Source organism: Eucyclogobius newberryi, unplaced genomic scaffold (genome assembly GCF_026437365.1).
Source record: "Eucyclogobius newberryi isolate DKJ021-1_F unplaced genomic scaffold, fEucNew1.0.hap1 SCAF_17, whole genome shotgun sequence".
In the NCBI taxonomy this organism is placed as follows: Eukaryota; Metazoa; Chordata; class Actinopteri; order Gobiiformes; family Gobiidae; genus Eucyclogobius; species Eucyclogobius newberryi.
This window is the reverse complement of record NW_027315801.1, coordinates 18,298,142-18,322,103: the sequence shown is the minus strand read 5'-3', so window position 1 is coordinate 18,322,103 and position 23,962 is coordinate 18,298,142. Positions and strand designations below refer to the sequence as shown.

Genomic DNA, 23,962 nt, shown 5'->3' with positions numbered 1-23,962 from the left:
CACTCGGACTCAATGTCCCCAACCTCCCCCGGGACATGGGAGAAGCTCTCCCGGAGGTGCGAGTTGAATACCCTACTGACAGAGGGCTCCACAAGACGTTCCCAACAGACCCCCACGACCGTTCACTGGGGTAAACTCCAACACGTGGCGGCTGAGCAGAGGGGCCATAAGCAAGCCCACACCAGCCCGCCGCCTCTCCCTGCGAGCAACACCAGAGAAGTGGAGCGTCCAGCCCCTCTCGAGGAGATGGGTTCCAGAGCCCAAACTGTGCGTGGAGGTGAGGCCGACTATATCCAGTCGGTATCGCTCAACCTCCCGCACAAGCTCAGGCTCTTTCCCTCCCAGCGAGGTGACATTCTATGTCCCCAGAGTTAGTCTCTGTGTCTGGAGATCTGGTCGCTGAGGCCCCTGCCGTCGACTGACACCCAGATCTCTCTGCACCGGCCCCTTATGGATCCTCCTGCGGGTGGTGGGCCCACGGGAGGGCGGCCCCACGTCGCTCCTTCGGGGTGTGCCCGGCCGGGCCCCGTGGGGTAAGACCCGGCCACCAGGCGCTCGCCATCGAGCACCCATCCCAGGGCTGGCTCCAGGATGGGGCCCCGGTGACGCCGATCCGGGCGACGTAAACGGCCTTGTTTTTGTTGTCATCATAAGAGGCTTCTGAACCGATCTTTGTCTGACCCGTCACCTAGGAAAGCCCCCGACAACATAGCTCCCGGGATCATTCGGGCGCTCAAACCCCTCCACCACGTTAAGGTGTTGGTTCAAGGAGAGTTAATTTATGCTTACCATATTTGACTATATAGACGTTGCTTTTATTATTATTTTATTATTCATTGTTTTATGTTGCACATAACGCCGAGACAAGTTCCTATGTTTGCGAACTGTGTTTAATGGCGTATCGACTTCTACGTAATAATCCCCTGTGCACAAAGTGATCAATCTAAATCTTAATTGTATGAAAATAATGTAACAGTATACCAACAGACTGAAAAGCAACTCTTAAGGACACTAAATTAAATGCTGCGGGCAGGAGACATCAGATGGCTAGTGTCGATGGGGTGTGTGCGTGATGGTGCACATGCACACTACTGCACGTGAAGGGTCTGTCACCCATTTGACTGTGTCTCACAAAGATCGTAAAGCACATTTTACTGATGGTTTTACTTAATTCATGTTTTTGTTAATGGTCCCATTGTTAGCATATAACTACAAGATAATTACAAGATAATTACATGTCTGTGCTGTGATTCTTTTGATCAAAGACCTCTCTCTGTCCCCAAGATGACTCATTTTGTTTTTTAACACTAGGGCACTGTTTTTAAAGGAACAGTAAGAGGTCTCTCTTGCCTTTGTATTCTTTGTTTTCTTGTATTTGCGTAAACCTGCCTGTAAACCTGCCTGTAAGAAAATGTAAATGTTTCTATTGAAGTAGGTCTTGTGACCACCTATTTGACCTGTAATCTATAAAATGAACGTGAATCCCTTGGTGGGGACCAGAGCAATGTAGGGCGAGACGTGTGGACGAATCAGTTCTGCACGAGAGTGACTGACGAATATACATGAGGAAGAGATTCATTCTGATTGTCCAGCAGGAATAAACATTCCCTTTTGAGAAAAGACAACTCTGTCCTACTCCTTTACTTTATTTCTTAATGATTGTAAGGAGAGAAATTCCACAACAGTCGTCCACCTCTTGGTTTAAGACAAGTACCTGTTTTGTTAATTGTGCCAGTTTGGTTTGCAGGGTAGAGGCCATTTCTTTCCAATCAGAGATTGAATTATCTGCCGCTAATGATGGCTTTTCTTCAATGAGAATGTATACAGTACTTGCAATTTGTATTTTTGTATGCATTGAAAATACTGAAAATTGTTGAAATGTTTGAAGTATGCAATGTTTGTCACTTTGCCTTGAAATGTGGGGCTGCATCTCCAATCCCGGATACACGTTCTGGGATCACCTTCTCATGAAAGCCTTCAGTGTTGTACCCCTTGTCACCCTCCGGGACTCCCACAAGTCTTAAGCGGGTTCCACACCGCCGCGGCCGAAGCGTCCAGTTTACATTCAAAGTCTATGGTAAACGCGCGTCGAGCACGTAGTGCGTTATCCGCGGCGCAATTTCTTCGTTTTTGCGGCGCGATTGGTGCGTTTTTTTACGCTCTCGACGCTTTGAGCGCACGTATGAGGGGACGAAAGTGGCTTACGCGACGCGTTCAGCTATGTTGAGGTCTCTGCCGCTGAAGCGTAGCAGCAGCCATCAGAGCTGACGCTCCAGTGACGTACATACGTACGTATTTCCCCTCGCATTTCCGGTATTCCCCGTGGAATTCCCCAAGAAGCGCCACTTTTTCCTTGCTCGTCAACAATGGCAGACGAACGATTGATTGTGGCTGTTTGTGGGAGAAAGGAGCTGTACGATGTATTCACGGTGGAATACAGAGACAGAAACAAACCAAAAATGCGAAAACAACACTCTCGATATCTGCAATTTTACACAATGAAAGGCCACACCGTCAACAACTCCACTGCTCATGCGACAACACCTCTACTGCGCATGTGCGCAGAGAGCTCAAGCGCGCCATACGCGCGCCTGTGTACAGTGGCCGGGGCGTCGATAATGTGCGTCTGGTGCGTAAACCTTTCAAATGTACACGCGCTCAAATTCTGCGTCGGGCGCGATTAGGCCACGGCGATTAGGCCGCGGCGGTCTGTACGTAGCTTTAGATTGTTTCTGTGGAATCTAGACTTTTAAAGGCATTTACAAATTAGTTATTACACCCCAGAAATAAAAAAAAAAATAAGATGATGACCATAATGATCATAGCCTTTTGACTGAAACATTCATTAAAGCTTATAAATCTGAACTTTCAAGGGGATTAGTATCTAAATTATACAAATGTATCAACAGTCTGGACAGTCACTCCACCAACTACATTAAAGGTCCCAGAACATGCAAAATCGACTTTTCAGAGATTTTAACCTTCTTACATTGCTATTTGTGCTTCATATATGTACCCAGAGTGTTTTTTTTTATTGATTCCCGCAGTGTTTAGCTATATTACAGACTATCTCCTTTCTTCGAATCTCCAAACTGACGGGCGGTGGGGCAAGACCGCCTCCCGCCTCCCGCCTGTCGCCTCCCGCCCCCTTCCCCCCGGCTCCGCGCTGCTGTCTCCCCACAAGCCCATTCCGGAGTTTTTCTGCTTCGATTTACGACGAAACACGGCTCAAAGAGGCCCAAAACTTCATTAATGATATCGCACTCTTTACTATTATCACAATGGTGAAGGTTGATGTGGCAGTTGCGGGAAAATAAACGGAGAGAAGTTCTATCCGATACCGAAAAAACAGGAAATAAGAGCGCGATGGACATAAGACTTTTATATATATATATATATATATATATATATATATATATATATATATATATATATATATATATATATATATAAAAGTCTTTATTTATATATATATATATATATATATATATATAGATCATAGATCTATAGATATATCTGTTTTGCGCACGCTGTTGAATAAACACCAGATTTATTTCGGCTCAAAGTAGTGTTGATCTGAAGTTCTATCGTTTCTCACTCATTCGCGCAGCAGGAGCGGCACGGCGGAGCAGACAGCTGTGGGGCTACGTCATGGGTGGGCGGGGCACACACGCGCTCTGAGACTACGTCACGGGTTGGGCGGGGGAGCCAGATCACTCTTCGCAAGGGTGGGGGCGAATATCAAACCAAGCCGTCTGCATTTCCGGGTTGGTGAGGGAGTCCAAGGTCTGGGTGATATTTCTAAACTATTATGTTAAGGGTGTTGCACAACCCTTATTATTATTATCAATTATACACTTAGGATAGACTACGAAACGTGAAAAAAGCATGTTATGGCACCTTTAATGATGGATGGGAAAGAGAGGGTCACTTTGTTCTGGATCATGAAGAGTGGGAAAGTATATGTACATCTCGCTAGAGAACCACAGGATCACATATTTGGAGGGAATTCTGTGTGAAAAGTGTGTCTGGTTTCTTCCTAAACCCATGTCAATGTGCCCATTACTCACAGTTAATGCAGACTGTTGGAAAGGATGTGGCAGCAGGAGGCAGACTGTTGGAGAGGATGTGGCAGCAGGAGGCAAATCACTGTCATGTGTTTTGGGATTGTCCTGTTGTTCAGAAGTTTTGTACTGAGATCAACAAAGCCACAGGCAATTTATTATCATCATTTATATATTATATTTGGGCCTCGAGACTCAGTATTTGGGCCTCGGGACTCTGTATTTGGTCCTCAAAACTCTGTATTTGGTCCTCAAAACTCTGTATTTGGGCCTCGGGACTCTGTATTTGGGCCTCAGGACTCTGTATTTGGGGCTCGGAACTCTGTATTTGGGTCTCTGGACTCTGTATTTGGGTCTCGGGACTCTGTATTTGGGGCTTAGGACTCTGTATTTGGAGGGAGGCTGTCACCTCCAGCCTCGCTCTTCTCTTCTCGCTGTGTCTCCTCCAGCCTCGCTCTTCTCTTCTCGCTGTGTCTCCTCCAGCCTCGCTCTTCTCTCCTCGCTGTGTCTCCTCCAGCCTCGCTCTTCTCTCCTCGCTGTGTATCTTCCTGCCTCGCTCCTCTCTCCTCGCTGTGTCTCCTCCAGCTTCGCTCCTCTCTCCCCGCTGTGTCTCCTCCAGCCTCGCTCCTCTCTCCTCGCTGTGTCTCCTTTTTCCTTTCTCCTGTGTCTCCTCCAGGCTCGTACCTCTCTCCTCAACTTCTCTCTCCCCGCTGTGTCTCCTCCAGTCTCGCTCCTCTCTCCCCGCAGTGTCTCCTCCAGTCTCGCTCCTCTCTCCCCGCTGTCTCCTCCAGCCTCGCTCCTCTCTCCCCGCAGTGTCTCCTCCAGTCTTGCTCCTCTCTCCCCGCTGTGTCTCCTCCAGTCTCGCTCTTCTCTCCTTGCTGTGTCTCCTCCAGTCTCGCTCTTCTCTCCTTGCTGTGTCTCCTCCAGTCTCGCTCCTCTCTCCTCACCGTCTCTTATTGATTACATAGCCAGAGGGATTCTGTTGTATAACTCAGCGCTACTTCCTGTCACTTTCAACTATTCTTTTTCAACTTTTCTTCCAAAACTGTTACTCTGCTGATGTAAAATTACGACAAACATTTACCACTGGTGCTATCCCACCAAACTAATTCATGATTAGAAAACCATAAGAACCTTTTGTTTGCTCAGCTGTTCTCTCACTGTTTTGTGACAAACTGTGATTTCTCTCTCGCCCGGCCCCTGCCCGGCCCCTGCTGGGGCTACGTGCTCCTGCTCACGTCCGAGCAGACCAGAGACTGTACTGTACATGCAATTCATGTGTGGGTTATAGGTCTAAAACAGTCAAATACCCCTCTATTTAGTGTACTTTTACACGTACTGCTGTGCGTTTTTATTACTTTGTGCAGACTGCAGAGCAAAAAAGCATTGAAAACAGAGAGAAAGAGAGGGAGAGAGAGAGCGAGAGACCGAGAGAGAGAGAGAGAGAGAGAGAAAGAGAGAGAGAGAGTGAGAGAGAGATCCATGTGGAGCCATACATACAGCTCCGGGACATTTTTCTACATGGAAAGTTCCTAAATGCAACAACGCACGCTGAGAACGTTTGGCCCCGCGCTGAGGACGTTTGGCCCTGCGCTGAGGATGTTTGGCCCCGCGCTGCTCTTCTGGACTGTTCTTACCGCGAGCGCGGAGGAGACACGGATTCCCGAAGGTAAAAGCTCGGAATGCGCTGGTTACATTCTGCTCAGAGACGTAAACTAAGCCGAAAGAGCGCCGGCTGTGCACACACGTCTACAGCAGGAGGTCAGGCGAGCAGTGGACACGGGAAAAGTCCTGACTCTAAAGAAATGTAAAGTTTAGAGCTAACTTTTAGAGCTCAGCGCCATGACGGCGCTGACGTGGACCGGTCTCTCTCACTGGGGCTCTCGGACTCTCTCTTGGTCTCTCTCTCGGACTCTCTCTCGGACTCTCTCTCGGACTCTCGGTCTCTCTCTCTCGGTCTCTCTCGGTCTCTCTCGGTCTCTCTCTCTCGGACTCGCTCTCGGTCTCTCTCTCTCGGTCTCTCTCTCTCGGTCTCTCTCTCTCGGTCTCTCTCTCTCGGTCTCTCTCTCTCGGACTCTCTCTCGGACTCTCGGTCTCTCTCTCGGTCTTTCTCTCGGGCTCTCTCTCTCGGTCTCTCTCTCGGACGCTCTCTCGGACTCTCGGACTCTCTCTCGGACTCTCTCTCGGTCTCTCTCTCTCGGTCTCTCTCTCTCGGACTCTCTCTCGGTCTCTCTCTCTCGGTCTCTCTCTCTCGGACTCTCTCTCGGTCTCTCTCTCTCGGGCTCTCTCTCTCGGTCTCTCTCTCTCGGACTCTCTCTCGGTCTCTCTCTCTCGGTCTCTCTCTCTCGGTCTCTCTCTCTCGGACTCTCTCTCGGACTCTCTCTCGGACTCTCGGTCTCTCTCTCGGACTCTCGGTCTCTCTCTCTCGGTCTCTCTCGGTCTCTCTCTCTCGGACTCGCTCTCGGTCTCTCTCTCTCGGGCTCTCTCTCTCTCGGTCTCTCGGTCTCTTTCTCTCGGGCTCTCTCTCTCGGTCTCTCTCTCTCGGACTCTCTCTCGGACTCTCGGTCTCTCTCTCGGTCTTTCTCTCGGGCTCTCTCTCTCGGTCTCTCTCTCGGACGCTCTCTCGGACTCTCGGTCTCTCTCTCTCGGACTCTCTCTCGGTCTCTCTCTCTCGGTCTCTCTCTCTCTCGGACTCTCTCTCGGTCTCTCTCTCTCGGTCTCTCTCTCTCGGACTCTCTCTCGGTCTCTCTCTCTCGGTCTCTTTCTCTCGGGCTCTCTCTCTCGGTCTCTCTCTCTCGGTCTCTTTCTCTCGGGCTCTCTCTCTCGGTCTCTCTCTCTCGGTCTCTTTCTCTCGGGCTCTCTCTCTCTCGGTCTCTCTCTCTCTGTAAATAAATTCAAATAAAAATCCTGAACAACTGGTGTAATAATTGAGTGTTCATAGGCCTTACTAAATTCAGAACTGAAATTTGTCTGTTTTGTATTTAATAATAAAAAATAGCCTTTTATAAAGTTGTTATAGACGTGTTCCCTTAATCTGTTCAGATAAACTTGTTGTGCTGACCGTGGCAACCAAAGAAACGGATGGCTTCAGGCGCTTTTTGAGATCAGCCAAGCACTTCAACTACACTGTGAAGGTACAACTGTCCTCCTGCTGACCATTGTCCAGACCACCAGACCATTGTCCAGACCATTGTCCAGACCACCAGACCATTGTCCAGACCACCATACCATTGTCCAGACCATTGGGACGTGCTAACATGCTACATATCTATTGGAACTTAATAAATATAAATTAGAAATGTTTTGCGGGCCGGATTAAAACATTTTGGGGGCCGGATGCGGCCTATGGGCCACATGTTTGACACCCCTGGTTCAAACTATGGGAAGGACTGAGGAGGACTAAACCACTGAGGCCACAAAGCAGGACTTGACTCAAACACCTCAACACAAGAAGTATGTACCTATAACATACATCGTTTGGGAACCATTTTCTTGTCGTCAGACCTGTATTTTAGTTTGGTTTTGGCTGTCGTCTGGTAGTCGTTTGGTAGTCGTCTGCCTTGCTGAGAAGTGTCACAGTTACTGTGACGTGTAGGTACGGCACTAAAATACAGCTCTGACTAGAAGTAATTCGGAAACTACAAAGACGTGAAAAGCTAATGAAACTAAATGGCCAAATCCCTCAATGGCCCAGGAGTTTTCCATGGTAGAAAAGGTTTCATCGACATCTTGATTTATAAGATTATCTTTGAAACCTTTTCTCATATGAAATACGTAAGATGAACTACAAAACATCCTCGAGTTCCTGAAGTGTTTGGTCCTAGGTCCTAGGTCGTGGCGAGAAATGGTCTGGAGGGGACTATACCTCTGCTCCGGGCGGGGGCCAGAAGGTGCGCCTCCTCAAACAGGCCGTGGACGAGATGACAGACGAACACACCATCGTCCTCTTCAGTGACAGGTAGGGAAGGTCCCATTTTTTTGAACACTTACCAATATTTAATGTTTAGCTTGCTGCGGTGGCTGATAATTGATATTTGCCATCATCAATATCACTGATAGCTAAAAAAAAACATCCCCATAGTAAAAATGTATACTATCTAAAAGGCTGAGTGGATAGCACAAATTCATGTTACGTCTGTGGTCCTGCAAGCCAAAAAATGTATTGTATATAGGCAAGGCAAGTTTATTTTAGAGCACAATTCATACACGAAGTGCTTCACACAAACAGGAGAAAATGCATTCATATCACAAAGACCTGTCTCACATCTTCACGAAGAATGTTCCAGATTTTTAAAGGATACATACTCAAATGATGAAAATACCCCAAAGGACAACCTGTGGGTAACTATTTTAGCGCTAAAACTTTGAATTAAAAAAAATAAAATAATAATCACTAAAACATTTGTTTCCTTGTGTTTCAGATTCAAACTTAAGGTTAGGTGGCATGGATTCCATTAGAACTTAATATACTGTGTTTTTGTCAAGCCGTGTTTCAGTTAAAAACAATCAAGATTATAAGAAGAAATACAATTATTGATTAAAACGATATGTTACACAAGGATCTGACATTTAGCACAGCAAGTTTCAAAGTAGTTTCAGTTGGGAGCGTTATCTTTTCACTAGAAATATGAATCACATTTCTCTGATTGGGAAGCCGGACTCGCCTTTTGTTTTCACATCTGTGTGATGTGACTACAGAAATAGCACTAGGCTACTTTGAAGTTTTTTGTTAGAAAAGTGGGGCACAAGCACTTTGGACCTTTTCTGGTAGAAGTCCCCTTTACCTGATTGTCTCCATCAAAATTTGCGTTGCCTGAAATGTCCCACAATTTGGTATGGAGACATTTATAATTTTCATCAAGGATCACACACTAGTTGTATTCAAGAGACAGCTCATCTTTGGGTTCTTTCAAAAATACTTCTTTCTGACCCTCTGTTCTCCTTCTTTCTGACCCACTGTTCTCCTTCTTGCTGACCCTCTATTCTCATTTTTCTGACCCTCTCTCCTTCTTCTTGCTGGCCCTCTGTTCCCCTTCTTTCTGACCCAATGTTCACCTTCTTGCTGACCCTCTGTTCTCCTTCTTGCTAACCCTCTCTCCTCCTTCTTGCTGACCCTCTCTCCTCCTTCTTGCTGACCCGCTCCTCCTTCCTGCTAACTCTGTTCTCCTTCTTGCTGACCCTCTCTCTTCCTTCTTGCTGACCCTCTCCTCCTTCCTGCTAACTCTGTTCTGCTTCTTGCTGACCCTCTGTTCTCCTTCTTGCTGACCCTCTCTCCTCCTCCCTGCTAACTCTCTGTTCTCCTTCTCGCTGACCCTCTATTCTCCTTCCTGTTAACTTGCCGTTCTCCTTCCTTCTGACTTTCTCTCCTGCTTCTTTCCGACCCTCTCTCCTCCTTCTTCCTAGCCCTCTCTTCTCCTTCTTTCTGACTTTCTCTCCTTCTTTCTGACCCTCTCTCCCCCCGTTTCTGCAGTTATGATACGGTCTTCGCTTCTGGACCCAAGGAGCTGTTGAAGAAGTTCTCCTTGGCTGGACACAAACTGCTCTTCTCCTCTGAGAGCCTGCTCTGGCCCCTCCGGCTGCTGGAGGACAAGCACCCCCACGTTGTCCTAGGCAACCGCTTCCTCGGCTCTGGAGGTGACTTTAACATAATTTACTATTGTAGTTCTATTTAAAAATGTTTCCTAGTTAGTCAAGACGTTTTCTGTCTAAATCATGGGTGTCACGCCCCTCTCACTTTTTATTAGAAAATGAGCAGCTGCTCATCGCTATGAAATCTGACCTTCACTTTGCTGCTCTGTTAGCCTGTCTCGCCCTCTTTTAAGTGAACCCTCAAGTTGCAGGCTCCTTGAGTGTCCATCCTCTGCGCTCCTTGGGCACTGCTCCAGAGCAGGAGGAACATCGTGCCTGACCTCCGCCAAACAGAGGAGATTTTAGCTCTTTGGGAGTTTTATTTAGTCTCAATCCATTCAGGGATCATTTAGTTGCGGACTTTTCAGATGGTTTCATTCACATTTTAGTGTCGTTAATATATCTAAATCAGACATATATTCAGACCTGTATTCTCTTTAGTGTTGGTTTACTTGGTTATTAGAATGAGAAGGGAAAAGAGGACAGAACAGCAGCAGAAGAGCAGGAGAAGGAGGCAGGATTTAGATTCTGATCAATTAACTGAATTTACATTGTTCTCCAAAGAAATTACATTCAACATTCAGCTGTAACTGACAGTTTTATACTTTATCATGGCAGGTTCTGATTTTAAAGATGCACAATGTAACTGTGTTTCTGATGCAGGTGCTTGTCTACTTACCAACATGGTCTGGCCCGAAATGGTAAAATTGGCCCTAGGCCGGACCACATTGCCAGTGTTGTACCTGAACGAAAGTTCATGAACGCGTTCATAATTTTTGTGAACGTGAACTGAACGAACTGTATTACTGCTGAAGAACGATAATGTGAACGGGTTCATTCTGGTGTCTGTGAACGGCACCTTCGTTCTTTTTATTTTCGTTAAAAAAGAGCCTATGTCTGGCAAGTGTGAGAGACAGAGAGATTTCGCGTGTCGCACCACACTGCGCATCAAAACAAAAAGCAGCATTGACGCGACCGCAACGTGAAGTCAACAGAGCAGCAATGATTCGCCCTGCTACAAGCAGTTACGTGAGTTTTATGATAAGGTCAGTGAGGATGGGAACAATCTAACATTTCTGTGCAAACTTTGCCCAGCAAGTTTCCCCTCATGTTTTGGAGAATATACTGTGGGGTTGAAAGCTGCTGCTAGTGTGGACTGAATGGACAGCAACAAATGGGGGAAGTCTGTCCCTTCAATGTGAATGTAAATACTGGGTAAGGATTCAAAATTGGATATGAAGATGAAATCTGACACATAGTTTCAGCATTAAACTAATACAATAATTGCTGCCTGTGGTTGTACATGGGCTGTGGAAATCACGGACGGTGATCTGGTGAACAGGTGCCAAATAAACATTTGGGACCAGAATGGAAGTCGTCTACGCTATTGTCAATTGACAGGTAAAAATAACCTTGCGCAAATCCAGCGCGCCTTACCTAGTTTCGGCGATCTTCGTCAATTTAATGAGGTTTCGATTAAATTCTGTCAAAGTGCGCGAAAAAATGTGGAGCTTCGGGAAATGTGTAGCTTTGGAATTCTCCGGACCAGGGCTCGGCAGCCAATCAGAGCCGAGCACACACATTTCATTGATCAATCAGCGCGCAGCATGCAAATTTTCACTTGTAAACACTAAACTGTCATGGCGCGGACCATGGCGGACTATCGTCAAACGCTTCCCGGCCTGATTTAAAGGTGCCATATCATGCTTTTTTCACGTTTCGTAGTCTATCCTAAGTGTATAATTGATAATAATAAGGGTTGTGCAACACCCATGACATAATAGTTAAGAAATATCACCCATACCTTGGACCCCCTCACCAACACGGAAATGCAAACGGCTTGGTTTGATATTCGCCCCCACCCTTGCGAAGAGCGATCTGGCTCCCCCGCCCAACCCGTGAAGTAGTCTCAGCGAGAGCGTGTGTGCCCCGCCCACCCCGGAGACGGTGGGACGTGTAAACAGAGGCAGAGGTGACAGAGTGGACACAGCCACTTTTCACGTACTGTGTCATCTTTCGGCAAAGTAAAGAGTTTGACGCAATTTTTACAGCCGAAAACACATTTTCTCAAACCAGGCATGTTGACGACAAATAACGAGCTGTGTCCAGCAGCAAACAAACAAAAGAAGTCATGTTTGCTAACTTAAATAGCCCCTTCCCCCCTCAGCGCGGAGCCGGGGGAAGGGGGCGGGAGGTGGTAGGCGGGAGGGGGATGGAGAGGGGGGAGGGGGGATGGTGATGCGCGCCTGCGGTTATGACACGGTCTTGCACCCACCCCCCGTCAATTTGGAGATTCGAGGAAAGGATATAGTCTCTCTGGGTACATATATGAAGCACAAATAGCAATGTAAGAAGGTTAAAAGCTCTGAAAAGTTGATTTGACATGTTATGGGACCTTTAATGATAATTCAGTGGCAGCTCGCCCATAGGGGGCGTCGCCCCAGCTGACCTGACTGTTTTTATTTTATTTTATTTTCTAAATAATCTCTCATTTTGAAAAAAAAACCCTGTGTTAATTAGATGCTATTGATGATTTTGCTTTATGGGTTTAGAACTCTCCAGAATTATATTTACATAGTTTCAAGTTCCATGTTTAAAACGTGCACGTTTATCATTTTTGGTGTAGTAGCCAATAGGCTATCTTGCCGGGGCTCCTGTTCGATCAGCCCCATTGTGTTGTATTTAAGCCAACGGCTCCCCTGCTGCTAGGCAAAAACGAATACACATTCGCCAATCATCGTCGAGGAATTTCATGGGTTTGGGGCGCTGAAGATTAGCGCCCCAAAGTACCAAGATGCACCACTGAAGCTGCTTGTTAACAGGTGTTTTCATTCCAGCAGCGTGTAAAATGGCGACGTCGGCCCAAATTCAGTCAAATCCTTACATCTGCATCCCTTTGGAAGAAGAACTTTTGAGGAAAAGCTCATTGTAAAACAACTTGGACATCCACACCATGAGAGTGAACGACGTGAAAGATAGTGGGGTCTCAGATGACTTGCGGACTAGTAAATACAAGTACCGGCCCATTTTTGCACGGTCTGTTAAGTACAGAAACATACCGTCGAGCATAAAGTGGAACGGGTATGTGTCCTACAAGTCCAGTTGCACGACTTCCGGTATTTTTGTTCGTATTCAGTTGTTAATTTCTCTTAATTCTGAGATAAATTGAAACCTCCCGCTCTGGGAGTTAATCTCCCGCTTTACTAGGTGTTATCTCCCCCTGGGATGACAAATAGGTTGAGAAGTATGCCTAAAATGCACTAGAATGCAGGAAATCACATCTACGAAATTCAAAATTTTTAATAGCCCCACCTAAAAAAAAATCACCAGCCGCCACTGGGTAATATTCCCTTTTTTCTAAGATTTATTAATAAAAATTACTCCGCCCTTGCACTCAAAAATGCCCGTCCACATTTCAAAATACCCCGTCCAAAATACGGGAAGACGGCCCTCTATCTAAAAGCCTGAGCTCTAGACCTGTTCAAGATGTAGTTTAAGCCTGATGTGAGCTCTTGGTTCAAGACTAGATCTAGTTCAAGTGGTTTATGATTGATACTGGTTTGGTCTTTGCTTAGTCCTACTTTTATGTGACGGAGGAATATATATATATATATTTTCTTATTTACTTAATTGAAACAACCGATTTCTGTTATACAGTACCATTGGGAGTTGTTTGTGGATATTTGATATAAATAATACAATTTTGGTACATTCCAGCCCCTTTACAATGGCTCTCAAAAACATCTGGCCCCATGGAAAATATTATTGAATTGAATATTATTGAACAGTTTTAGACTATGGTAAGACCAAAAGCCATGATTTTACTTACACTTCTCAGCTGTAAGAAACCTGTAAAAAATGCCCCCAAAAGCAGCAAACTTGATCTTTTTTTCCCAAACATTTGTAAATCCAATTTTCTTTTTCCACTGGTAAATTTAAAGTTTGTGAAAACCACATTCTAAATTCCAAAATGGAGCAAAAGTTGAACATAAACATCAGAATATTACAAAATATGAAAAATTCCGAAGGTTTTGTCAGTAAAACCACTCAGATACACAATAGTTTTTCATTTTATCTACAGATTTGACCACAAATTATACTTTTTTTGAAACTCGAATACAATTTTAAGGCTTTGTAACGTGGGAAAAAAATCCTGCACACTGTCTTATTTGCAAGTGAAATTTATTTACAGGTGGAGAGGCAATGTTCCGGCAACTGGGCCTTCGTCAGGTAAAAGTTGCTGAAACGTTGCCTCTTCACCTGTAAAAACATTTCACTTGCAAACAAGACAGTGTGCGGGATTTTTTCCCCCTAGTACATTTAGCGTCACACACGCCTTTTTCCTACGCACCTGCTACAGAATCTGACGTGCGGAGTAAGTTTGTAACTGAAAAAAACAAACTAACCGCCTGTTCTACACCAAACCACCAAACATTTTAAATTATTGCTTGTGTTTTGTATAAAAACCTAACACCATTTGCATTAAGGCTAGATCTGATCTCAGTTATTTAAAAAAAATGTCCATGTTCATTTCGTACCCAGTTGCCTCCATTCCAGAGGATTCTAGAATCAGAAATAACGTGAAACTAGTTAAATCCTTTAATAAATAGTTAAACACATCTAATCTAGTGATTCGGCCCTCAGAGGCGACTGTTGTTGTGATTTTGGGCCTTACAAAAATAAATTGATTTGATTTGATTTAGTCAAACCTAGACTCAACCTATTTATGGTTGAGTCTCTTGACTGTTGTTGTCCCCTGCAGCGTTCATGGGCTTCCTCCCCACTGTGAAGAAGTTGGTGTCAGACTGGACTGGAGCAGACAGTGACAGTGACCAGCTTTTCTACACCAAGATCTACATTGACCCAGAGAAAAGAGTGAGTACTTGTGGACTTTTATTTTTATGTGTTTATGTTTTGTTTCCTTACATGCAGAATGCCACTCTTTAGTTACGGACCATCCATCCATCCATTATCCGGGGCCGGGTCGCGGAGGCAGCAGTCTAAGCAGGGACTCCCAGACTTCCTTTTTCCCAGACACTTCCTCCAACTCCTCAAGGGGGATCCCGAGGCGTCCCAGGCCAGCCAAGAGACATAGTCTGTTACGGACCATTAAAATTAATGAATGAATAGTCTAAAATAAAAGCATCCATTTCATTAAGGATGGGATTTTTATGAGCTATGAGAAGCAAGAGGTGCTTCCCCAGAGACGTGACTCATAAATAGGCTCAATATCACAACAGCAGCTGTCTCGGAGGGCGACAGTGAAAAACTAATTAAACAATGTCCATAGGGACGAGGGGCAATGTCCCAGGGTCCCCTGTCCTTAGACCCTTCTTTTTGGCCAGGAAAAACTACTAAAAACCTGGGTGGAATTTAAAAGCCATACTATGGAACATTCACCATGAAGATAAGATAGTATGGCTTAACTTAATATCTCCATTGAGTTGTGCAAAACGTTGCATTGTGCTCCTTTAACTAATATTGTCCCATTAAAAGCCTCAAAATACTGCTTATCAGAACATAATGTGCCTATCACCAGTCCTGTTTCTGAAAAAAGGCCCTTCGTGGGGCATCAATGTAAAAAGTAGCTTATCACCACAACGTATAGGTGTAGGGAGTTAAAGAATGGGTTATTATTGCTGTACTTTAATCAATATGTTGTTTCCTCACAGAACCGTGCCATACAACTGATAAATGGTTACTTGAATAAATGAATGAATACGTCTATATTATTAAGGCCAAATACTTAATACTTATTCTTTAAAATGCATCATGTATGTATGGTGTTAAATATTGAATAACTAAACTAAATTAAATAAATTGAGCTGAACCTAATTATTTGGACAATATGAAAGCAGATAGTTTTTTAAACAAAAGTGTTAGTGAATATATACATGTCCACCCATGCTATAAATTCATATTAATAAAATACATGCCTTTTCATATTTCAGAAATCCATCAACATCACATTAGACAGTAAATGCAGACTGTTCCAGAACCTCCTTGGAGCACTGGGTGAGTTTTCCTCTTCGACACTCCACACTTAGTACAAGTAGCATCAAAACATGATCAACTATATAGTACTTGCTGCATTACACTTCAGGTTCGGTTCTGTTCTAAACTGCATTTTCTGCGCTGTACTTGTCCAACCCTTTAATGGCAATAGTGTCATAATACTCTAGACTGGTTGTGGTTTTGAGACCGGCCTTGAAGAATTCAGCTTTGATTAATTCTAGTAGTATAATCCAATGGAACCTGACTTTAATTCAACTCTTCCAGTATCCGCCACTCTCAAGTCTTACGTGTCCAAGGAAAGGCTCAGATGTGGATCAAGGCCTCTTTAGAGCTCTTTTGGGTCTGGGTTTGGTTTCAGATCAAGAGCCCAAGGGAAGTGAGAGAGCGCAGAAAATATCAAACACATTTAAGCGATATAGATAAAAAGCAAACCATTGTTTTGACTATTCATTATACAGAGGTAAACACACGAGAGCAGTTGCAATATGATTTCACACCAAACAGCTAAAGCTAACAAATGTTGTAAATGAATGAAGAATATAGGACTGATGGACATCTGAAGGGAGATGAACCTCAGTGCATGCCAATACAGCCATTTTTCTAATCCACACACAATCTACTCCAGAATATACTTTTTTTTTAAATCTTCAATAAACAGAGATCAAAACTCACTGATAGCAGATATAGGCACAATAGACTTAAGTGAATCAATCAATTATGTCCAAAAGAACTGAACAAATACTCCCAAATTTAATTCACAATGATCATGACAAACGCAAGACAACACTGTGAGAAACATCAGATGCTGTGGTCACGCCAGTATCACATCCGTCCAAGTTATATGCTTTATTAAAATAATTAAATTACAGCAGTAATTTCAGTTCAGTTACATTTAATTAAGTGCTTTAATCCACTTAAAATGAAAAAGACAAAAATCTTGTTCATGACCTGTGTAGCAGGAGCCTAATGTTCTGTGGGCGTATAGCCTACTCTTTGTGGCCCGCACCGAACAAAAAAATAAACTGAATTGAAATAATACCACTGAAACAGATGGCGAAATATATGACACCAAAAAGCTAATTCACAGACTGCGCTCAACATCGTGCTGAGCCCGCTTTATGCTTCTCCGTCAAATCCACGCTGACCTCCCTGACACACACACTGGCTAATTGCAAATCTTGTGGCTCTTGTTGTGTATGTGCCGCAAGCTTTCTGGTTTGCTGCCATGTACGTAGCGGAGGTCTGCATAGATTTGACGGAGAAGCATAAACCAGCCTTCAAGTTTCATCAGTGTTGTTCTGCTCACATGGTTAAAGCGTTATCCTGTGATTATACATCCACCTGACGCCGAGCTCTCCTCTTATCTCCACCTGCTCGGTCCTCTGTTACAGCGAGTGGTCATGCACTCCCACGCACAGGCATACACGTCGCGCACTGCCCCGTACCGCTCAGCTATGCCACGCAAATCCGCCTGATCCTGCAGCATTTGACCCACGGGAAATCCCGTCCACCACAGGTCTCTAGTCAGGGCTAAGGCACAGCTAAGGCAGGGGCAGACAGGGGTCCAGCAGCGCTGCTTGCCTCCTCTACAGCTCTGGAGCAGTGCGCAATGGCACACACTTGCAGTTTAGAGGCAACAGTGCATAAGACAATCCTTATATTTAATGAATAATATACAAAAACAACAGAACAAAGCTGTAACAAGGCTGGATGCTGAGAACACTTTTGATTCTGTTAGCTGGCCTTATTTATTTAAAGTAGTAAACTAATTTCAAATAGATTATTTAATTATTAAAATTATGTCTTTATGATGGTCCAACTAATAATTTAAATCAATGGTCACCCGACAGATCCACTGGCAGGATAAGAGAGGTGAGACAGGGCTGTGTCTGGTCCCCCCTCCTGTTGCTTTGTACCTGGAACCATTGGCCCAATATATCAATCAAAAACAATTCACGGTGTTACAATTGATGGGATGGAACATAAAATTGCATTATGTTCTATTGTCGGTGTAATCCCTCATTCGTCCAGGCGTGTTCCATAGTAGAAAAAGCTTCAGTTGTAGTCATCTGGACTCAGTTAGAAAAAATAGACGTTTCGACTCTCATCCAAGAGTCATTGTCAATAAAAGAATTTAGATCGAGAACTCCGATATTAATACTGTTCTGTGGTAAGACCCGCCCATTGGGCGGAGCCTTCCTGAAGTAGCAAGAGTTGTTTGTTTCAACAGAAACTCCCCCCTTGTATCTACCGAGCTAGCCTATTCAGAATTTTAATGGGCTATTAGAATCCTCTCTGTCTTTGTGAGACCCTGGCTCAACCACCCTGAGTACCTGATTAGCATCTAAATGTCCTTGTCCTGGTCCTCTACCATTCCAGGGGTTCAGTATACCATTATAGATACCAGGAAGATTGAATCTAGCCCTCCATTTCTGTTTAAAGAAGGTCTTTCTTTTTTAACAAAAATAGCTTCCTTGACTCCTCTTTCAAACCATCTTTTCTCCCTGCTTAAAACCTTCACCTCACCGTCTTCAAACGAGTGATTAGAGGCTTCAAGATGCAGATGCACGGCACTCTGAGGTCCTGAACTTGTATTTCTTCTGTGCTGATAAAGCCTCTTGTGTAGAGGCTGTTTCGTCTCACCTATGTAACGTTCTTTACAGCTTTCTTCACTGCATTGGATCGAGTAAACTACATTGCTCTGTTTTTGAGTCGGCAACTTGTCCTTAGGATGAACCAGTTTTTGTCTTAAAGTGTTTCCTGGTTTAAAATAAACAGGGACTTCATGTTGTCTAAAAATTCTCTGCAGTTTTTCCGACAGGCCAGACACATAGACACACAGGGATAGAAACACCCTTCCTTCTCTGTTCAGTTTCCCTTTTGTCCTGCTTCTTGGTTCTCTTCACTCTGTTGAGAGCCCAAGCGGGGTAACCACAGGCTGAGAGGGCATTTCGGACATGTTTTTCCTCTTTCTTCTTGCCCTCTGAGCTGGTGGGCACACCTTGAGCTCTGTGTTGTAAGGTTCTGATCACTCCCAGCTTGTGCTGTAGTGGGTGGTTGGAACCAAAGAGCAGATACTGGTCCGTGTGTGTAGGTTTCCTATATACTTCTATTTGGAGTTTCCTGTCCTCTCCTCTGATCGTGGAACAATCAAGAAAGGCCAAGCGATTCTCCTTAGCGTCTTCTCTTGTAAACCTGATATGTGGGTCCACAGCATTGATGTGATCAGAGAAGGTTTCCAGCTCTTGTTTCTTGATTGTTACAAACGTATCATCGACATAGCGAAGCCACAGTTTTGGGGCTATGCCTGAGAATGAGGCCAGTGCCTTCTTCTCAAAGTGCTCCATGTACAGGTTGGCCACTATGGGAGAGACGGGCGAGCCCATGGCACAGCCATGAATCTGTCTGTAAAATTGTCCCCGGAATTGAAAGTAAGTGGTGTTCAGACAGATGTCCAACAGTTTGCATATGTGTTCAGGTGTCAGTTTGGTCCTTTCCTGTAGGGTGGTGTCTTCCTGCAGTCTGATCCTCACTGCTGCTACTGCATCAGAGGTCGGGATGCAGGTGAACAGGGACACAACATCATATGAAACCATGAGGTCATCTGGGTCCAGTTGGAGATGTTTCACTTTATCCACAAAGTTGTGCGTGTTTTCCACCTGATGTTCCGAATTCCCCACAAGCGGAGCCAATATAGTTGTTAAATGCTTGGCCACATTGTAAGTGATAGAATCTGTGCTGCACACTATGGTTCTGAGTGGAACATCCTTTTTGTGTATTTTTGGAAGGGCATAAATGCAGGGCATGGCTTCACCAGGATACAGACTGTAATACAGAGGCCGGTCTATCGCTTCCTCTTTTTCCAGCCTTTGTAAACAGTCTATCACTTTCTTCTTGTAGCCACTGGTCGGATCTCTTTTCAAGCGCTCGTATGTGGTCGTGTCCTCGAGGAGGGTGTGGACTTTGGCTTCGTAATCAGCTGCGTTGAGAATCACAGTGCAACGTCCCTTGTCTGCTGGGAGGATGTTGATGCTATGATCTTTTTCTAGTGCTGAAAGTGCTTTTCTCTTTTCAGATGTGATATTTGAAGGAGGTGGTTTGGCACTCTTCAGAGTCGCTGTGACACGTAGCCTCAGGTCTGCAGCCTCCGATTCAGTCATTTTGTTGTTCCTAATTGCCGTTTCAGTGGCTGTGATGTAGTCCTCTGTAGGGATGTGTTTAGAGGTGACAGAAAAGTTGAGCCCTTTAGAGAGCACCTCCTTTTCTGCCTGTGTCAGAACACGATCTGATAGGTTCTTAATCCAATTGTTTTTGCTGGTCGCTAATTTGTCTGTCTCAGTCCTAATGTCTAGCTCGACCTCACCTGCATTCTTTTTGTTCAAAAGAATGTTGAACTTCTTGATTTGGCGTTCCTTGCTCTTCTTGTGCTGTGCTTCTTGTGCTGTCTGTGTAAAATCCAGCACTCTTTTGAAAGCTTCTTCAGGGAGTATGCTGGTTAATTTCTCCTGTAAAGTTCCTGTTCTGTCTTTCAATTTATCAATTCTGACGTTGTTTTCCTGGATCCTTTCACTGAGCATCTGCATAAGGCTCCTTCTCCAAATCTTCTCTGCTCTGTGTCCTCTGACCGGTGATTTGATCTGCAGGCTCTTCGGGATCATGTTGTTCTGTCTGCATCTAAGATTGAACCTCAAGTGATTCCTGTTGTCTGCTAGTTTCCTGGCTACAGATTCGAGTTCCCGAACTAAATCCAAGGTTTTAGGCCCAAAATTCTTGGAAATATGTCGGTGTAATCCCTCATTCGTCCAGGCGTGTTCCATAGTAGAAAAAGCTTCAGTTGTAGTCATCTGGACTCAGTTAGAAAAAATAGACGTTTCGACTCTCATCCAAGAGTCATTGTCAATAAAAGAATTTAGATCGAGAAATTCTTTTATTGACAATGACTCTTGGATGAGAGTCGAAACGTCTATTTTTTCTAACTGAGTCCAGATGACTACAACTGAAGCTTTTTCTATTATGTTCTATTGTATTTCACCAAACCAACAATTTCCATACCCAATGTGATACATTTTCTTCAGATAAAAATTGTATGTACAAAAACATTTTAATTATCATATTCTGGCCTCCCCTTTTGATCTATAGAAAAACCTATCCATTTAAATGGCGGTGTTTAATAGGTGTTGTCCTCAATAAAGCTCTATCAGCAATTATAGAGAAAAAATATACCCCTCTCTTTACTACTATAAAACAAGATCTTGAAAAATGGACTCTGATACCATACTTTGTTTAAGTCAAAGGATTGAAACTATAAAATGTAATGTTTTGCCCAGATTTTTCTATATCTATTTCAGACTCCTCCAATTTCCATCCCCAACCAGCTGTTTGATGCGTGAAATAAAACAATGTCAAGATTTGTATGGCAAGGCAAACAATATCTGTTTCAAAGCTCTGTCCTTCGACAAATGTCCCAAGCACACCTGTCCTTAGACCCGAGGAATTCCACAGTGAAGGAGAGATCTGACTCCCTCGGACTATTATTAAAACATAAATCCTATTATTAAAAATAAATCCTATTATTAAAACTTAAATTGCAATGCTTCTTAGAAATTAGCTTTCCCCCCCTCAAATTATTCAGCACTAGGCAAGGCAAGTTTATTTGTAGAGTACATTTCATACACAAGGTGTATGAAATGCCTGCTTGAAGCAGCCTGCTTCACTCAACACATCAACTCATCAAAAATGCATTCAAATCACAAAGAAATTACAGATATCACAAAACAGTTTAAAGGTGGTATGGACGATTTTTTTCAGCAATTTTTTTTTATCATATTTCCTCGTGGCGTGGATAAGTCATTTCTCCTGCCACGTATCAATCATAAAACGCACCTACCGCTCACCTGCAGCCACGTCAGGCTCGTCCCCACGTTTCAGCGTGCCTAAGCGCATGGATCTGTCATAATATAGTTCCCTCAGTGTACGGGACAAAATGAAGACGGAGAAAGACAGTTCGAGCTGACGCAGAGGTGGACAGAAATCTACGGGAGACAAGCGATGCGATGCGCTCCGTTGCGCTAATAAACAAACGCACGTGTGTGTTGTATCGGTCCGCACGGGGGAGTGTGCATGCGCACTTCCGCCTGCGTTCTCAAATCGCCGAAAAATCGTCCATACCGCCTTTAAGACATGAAAGAAAAGAGTGCAAAAAAAAAATAATCCTTTCGGTCATATGCACAGCCAAACAAAACTGTTTTTAGCTTTGATTTGAACATCGTCAGATGTAGAATCTGTCTCACATCTTCAGGAAGACTGTTCCAGATATTAGCGGCATAAAACTAATATGCAGATTCCCCATGTTTGGTCCTGACTCTGGGCACCAGCAGGAGGGCGGTCCCTGAGTTCCTCAGAGTCCGAGATGGTTCATATGGCACTAACATGTCCTAGATGTACTTTGATGCTAGGCCATGGAGAGACTTGTACACAAGCAGAGCTGCTTTAAAGTCTATTCTCTGAGCCACAGGGGCCAGTGCAGCGACCTGAGAACAGGACTAATGTGATGGTACTTCCTGGTTCTAGTCAGGACTCGAGCAGCAGCGTTCTGGATGTACTGCAGCTGTTTTACAGCTCGTTTGGATAGGCCAGTGAGCAGGCCGTTACAGTAGTCTAATCTACTGGAGACAAACGCATGAATAAGTCTCTCCAAATCTGGTTATTTTTTTATTTTGGCAATGTTTTTTAGATGGTAAAAAGCTGCTGATGTTATTGATTTGACTTGGCTGGTAAGGTTCAGGTCTAAGTCCTTTATTACCCCCAGATTTCTAACTTGATTTGTAGGTTTCAGAGTGAGACTCTGGAGGTGACGCTAACACTTTCTCTTTGTTTTTGTGGGCCAAAGATGATGATTTCAGTCTTGTCTGAGTTCAGCTGGAGAAAGTTGTTTTGCATCCACACACTGATCTGTTGGATGCAGTGACAGAGTGATTCCACTGGTCCATATTCACCTGCCGACAGTGAAACATAGATCTGACTCGTCTGCATAATTATGATTTTCAAATTATTGCTGCGTATCAACTGACCTAACGGCAGCATGTATAACAAAAGGGGTCTCAGGACTGACCCTTGGGGCACCCCACAGGTCAGGGGCATGTGGTATGAGACACCAATGAGTGTCACCAAAGTACTTCCTGTCTTCCAGATAGGACCTTAACCAATTTAGAGTGGTGCCAGTGAAACCCACCCAGTCCTCTAGTCTTTGTAAGAGGATCCCATTCTCAGTGCTGTGATGAGGTCTAAAGCCTGACTGAAAAACATCAAATGAGTTGTTAATTAAGAGGAAATCTGTGAGCTGTTGTAAACAACCTTTGCCCCAAAATGGCAGATTAGAGATGGGCCACTAGCCATAGAGTATAGGGTTTGTGAGGGTGGGGGTTGTAAGTAGGGTTTGTGAGGGTGGGGGTTGTAAGTAGGATTTGTGAGGGTGGGGGTTGTAAGTAGGGTTTGTGAGGGTGCGGGTTGTAAGTAGGGTTTGTGAGGGTGCGGGTTGTAAGTAGGGTTTATGAGGGTGGAGGTTGTAAGTAGGGTTTTTGAGGGTGGGGGTTGTAAGTAGGGTTTGTGAGGGTGGGGGTTGTAAGTAGGGTTTGTGAGGTAGGACGGTAGGACGGTGGGTGTATCTGGCCGTACCATGAAGGAGCCGTGTAGCCGCTGAGGGGCCGCTCTGTGACAAGGCGCGTGTTCAGACAGAGGCCAGGCCTGTTACAGTGGCATGTATGTTCTCCTTCACTATGGAAGGAATTTACGACAGCCACACAAAGAAAAAATAGTTTTCTCTCTATAAATGTCGTCCTGTTGATCTGACTTTATTTCTAGAAAAATAGAGGCCCTGACTTTTATTCATTCTCATTACTCCCTGCAAAGTGTAGGTGACAGAACCTCCACCTGAAAAGTTGTGAAGCAGCAAAGTTACACCTTTAACAAAAATTTAGGATTATTGTTTTACTAATTTATGGTTCTAGAGAATAATGAATGCAGCATATCCCAAAAAGTAGGCAGGTACTAGTACCATGTATTGTCAGTGGTGGTTTACCAGGAGCTGAGACTTGACCTGCAGTGTCTTTCAGATGACGTGGTGCTGAAGTTTGAAGACAGCCGTGTGCGAGCGCGAAACGTGCTGTACGACACTCTACCTGTCCTGGTCCACGGCAATGGGCCCACAAAGGTTTGACAGACACTCCTATCACACACATGAGCGAGACAGCATTTTC

At 44.5% G+C, this 23,962-nt stretch overlaps 1 protein-coding gene across 2 annotated transcripts in view; it reads left to right on the top strand.

Annotated features, from left to right (window-relative positions):
• The first annotated feature begins 5,578 nt into the window (after positions 1 to 5,578).
• The window catches only part of plod1a (procollagen-lysine, 2-oxoglutarate 5-dioxygenase 1a), a 42,921-nt gene continuing 24,537 nt past the window's right edge, over positions 5,579 to 23,962 (top strand). For both annotated transcript variants that reach the window (XR_011927128.1, XM_072449317.1), the window contains exons 1-7: positions 5,579 to 5,733; positions 7,107 to 7,198; positions 7,889 to 8,022; positions 9,535 to 9,698; positions 14,455 to 14,567; positions 15,644 to 15,707; positions 23,819 to 23,916. Coding sequence is in view for 1 of the 2 variants with exons in the window: in XM_072449317.1 (XP_072305418.1) it covers positions 5,601 to 5,733; positions 7,107 to 7,198; positions 7,889 to 8,022; positions 9,535 to 9,698; positions 14,455 to 14,567; positions 15,644 to 15,707; positions 23,819 to 23,916 (798 nt within the window). In the remaining variant the exon portion in view is untranslated. The remainder of the gene's footprint in view (positions 5,734 to 7,106; positions 7,199 to 7,888; positions 8,023 to 9,534; positions 9,699 to 14,454; positions 14,568 to 15,643; positions 15,708 to 23,818; positions 23,917 to 23,962) is intronic.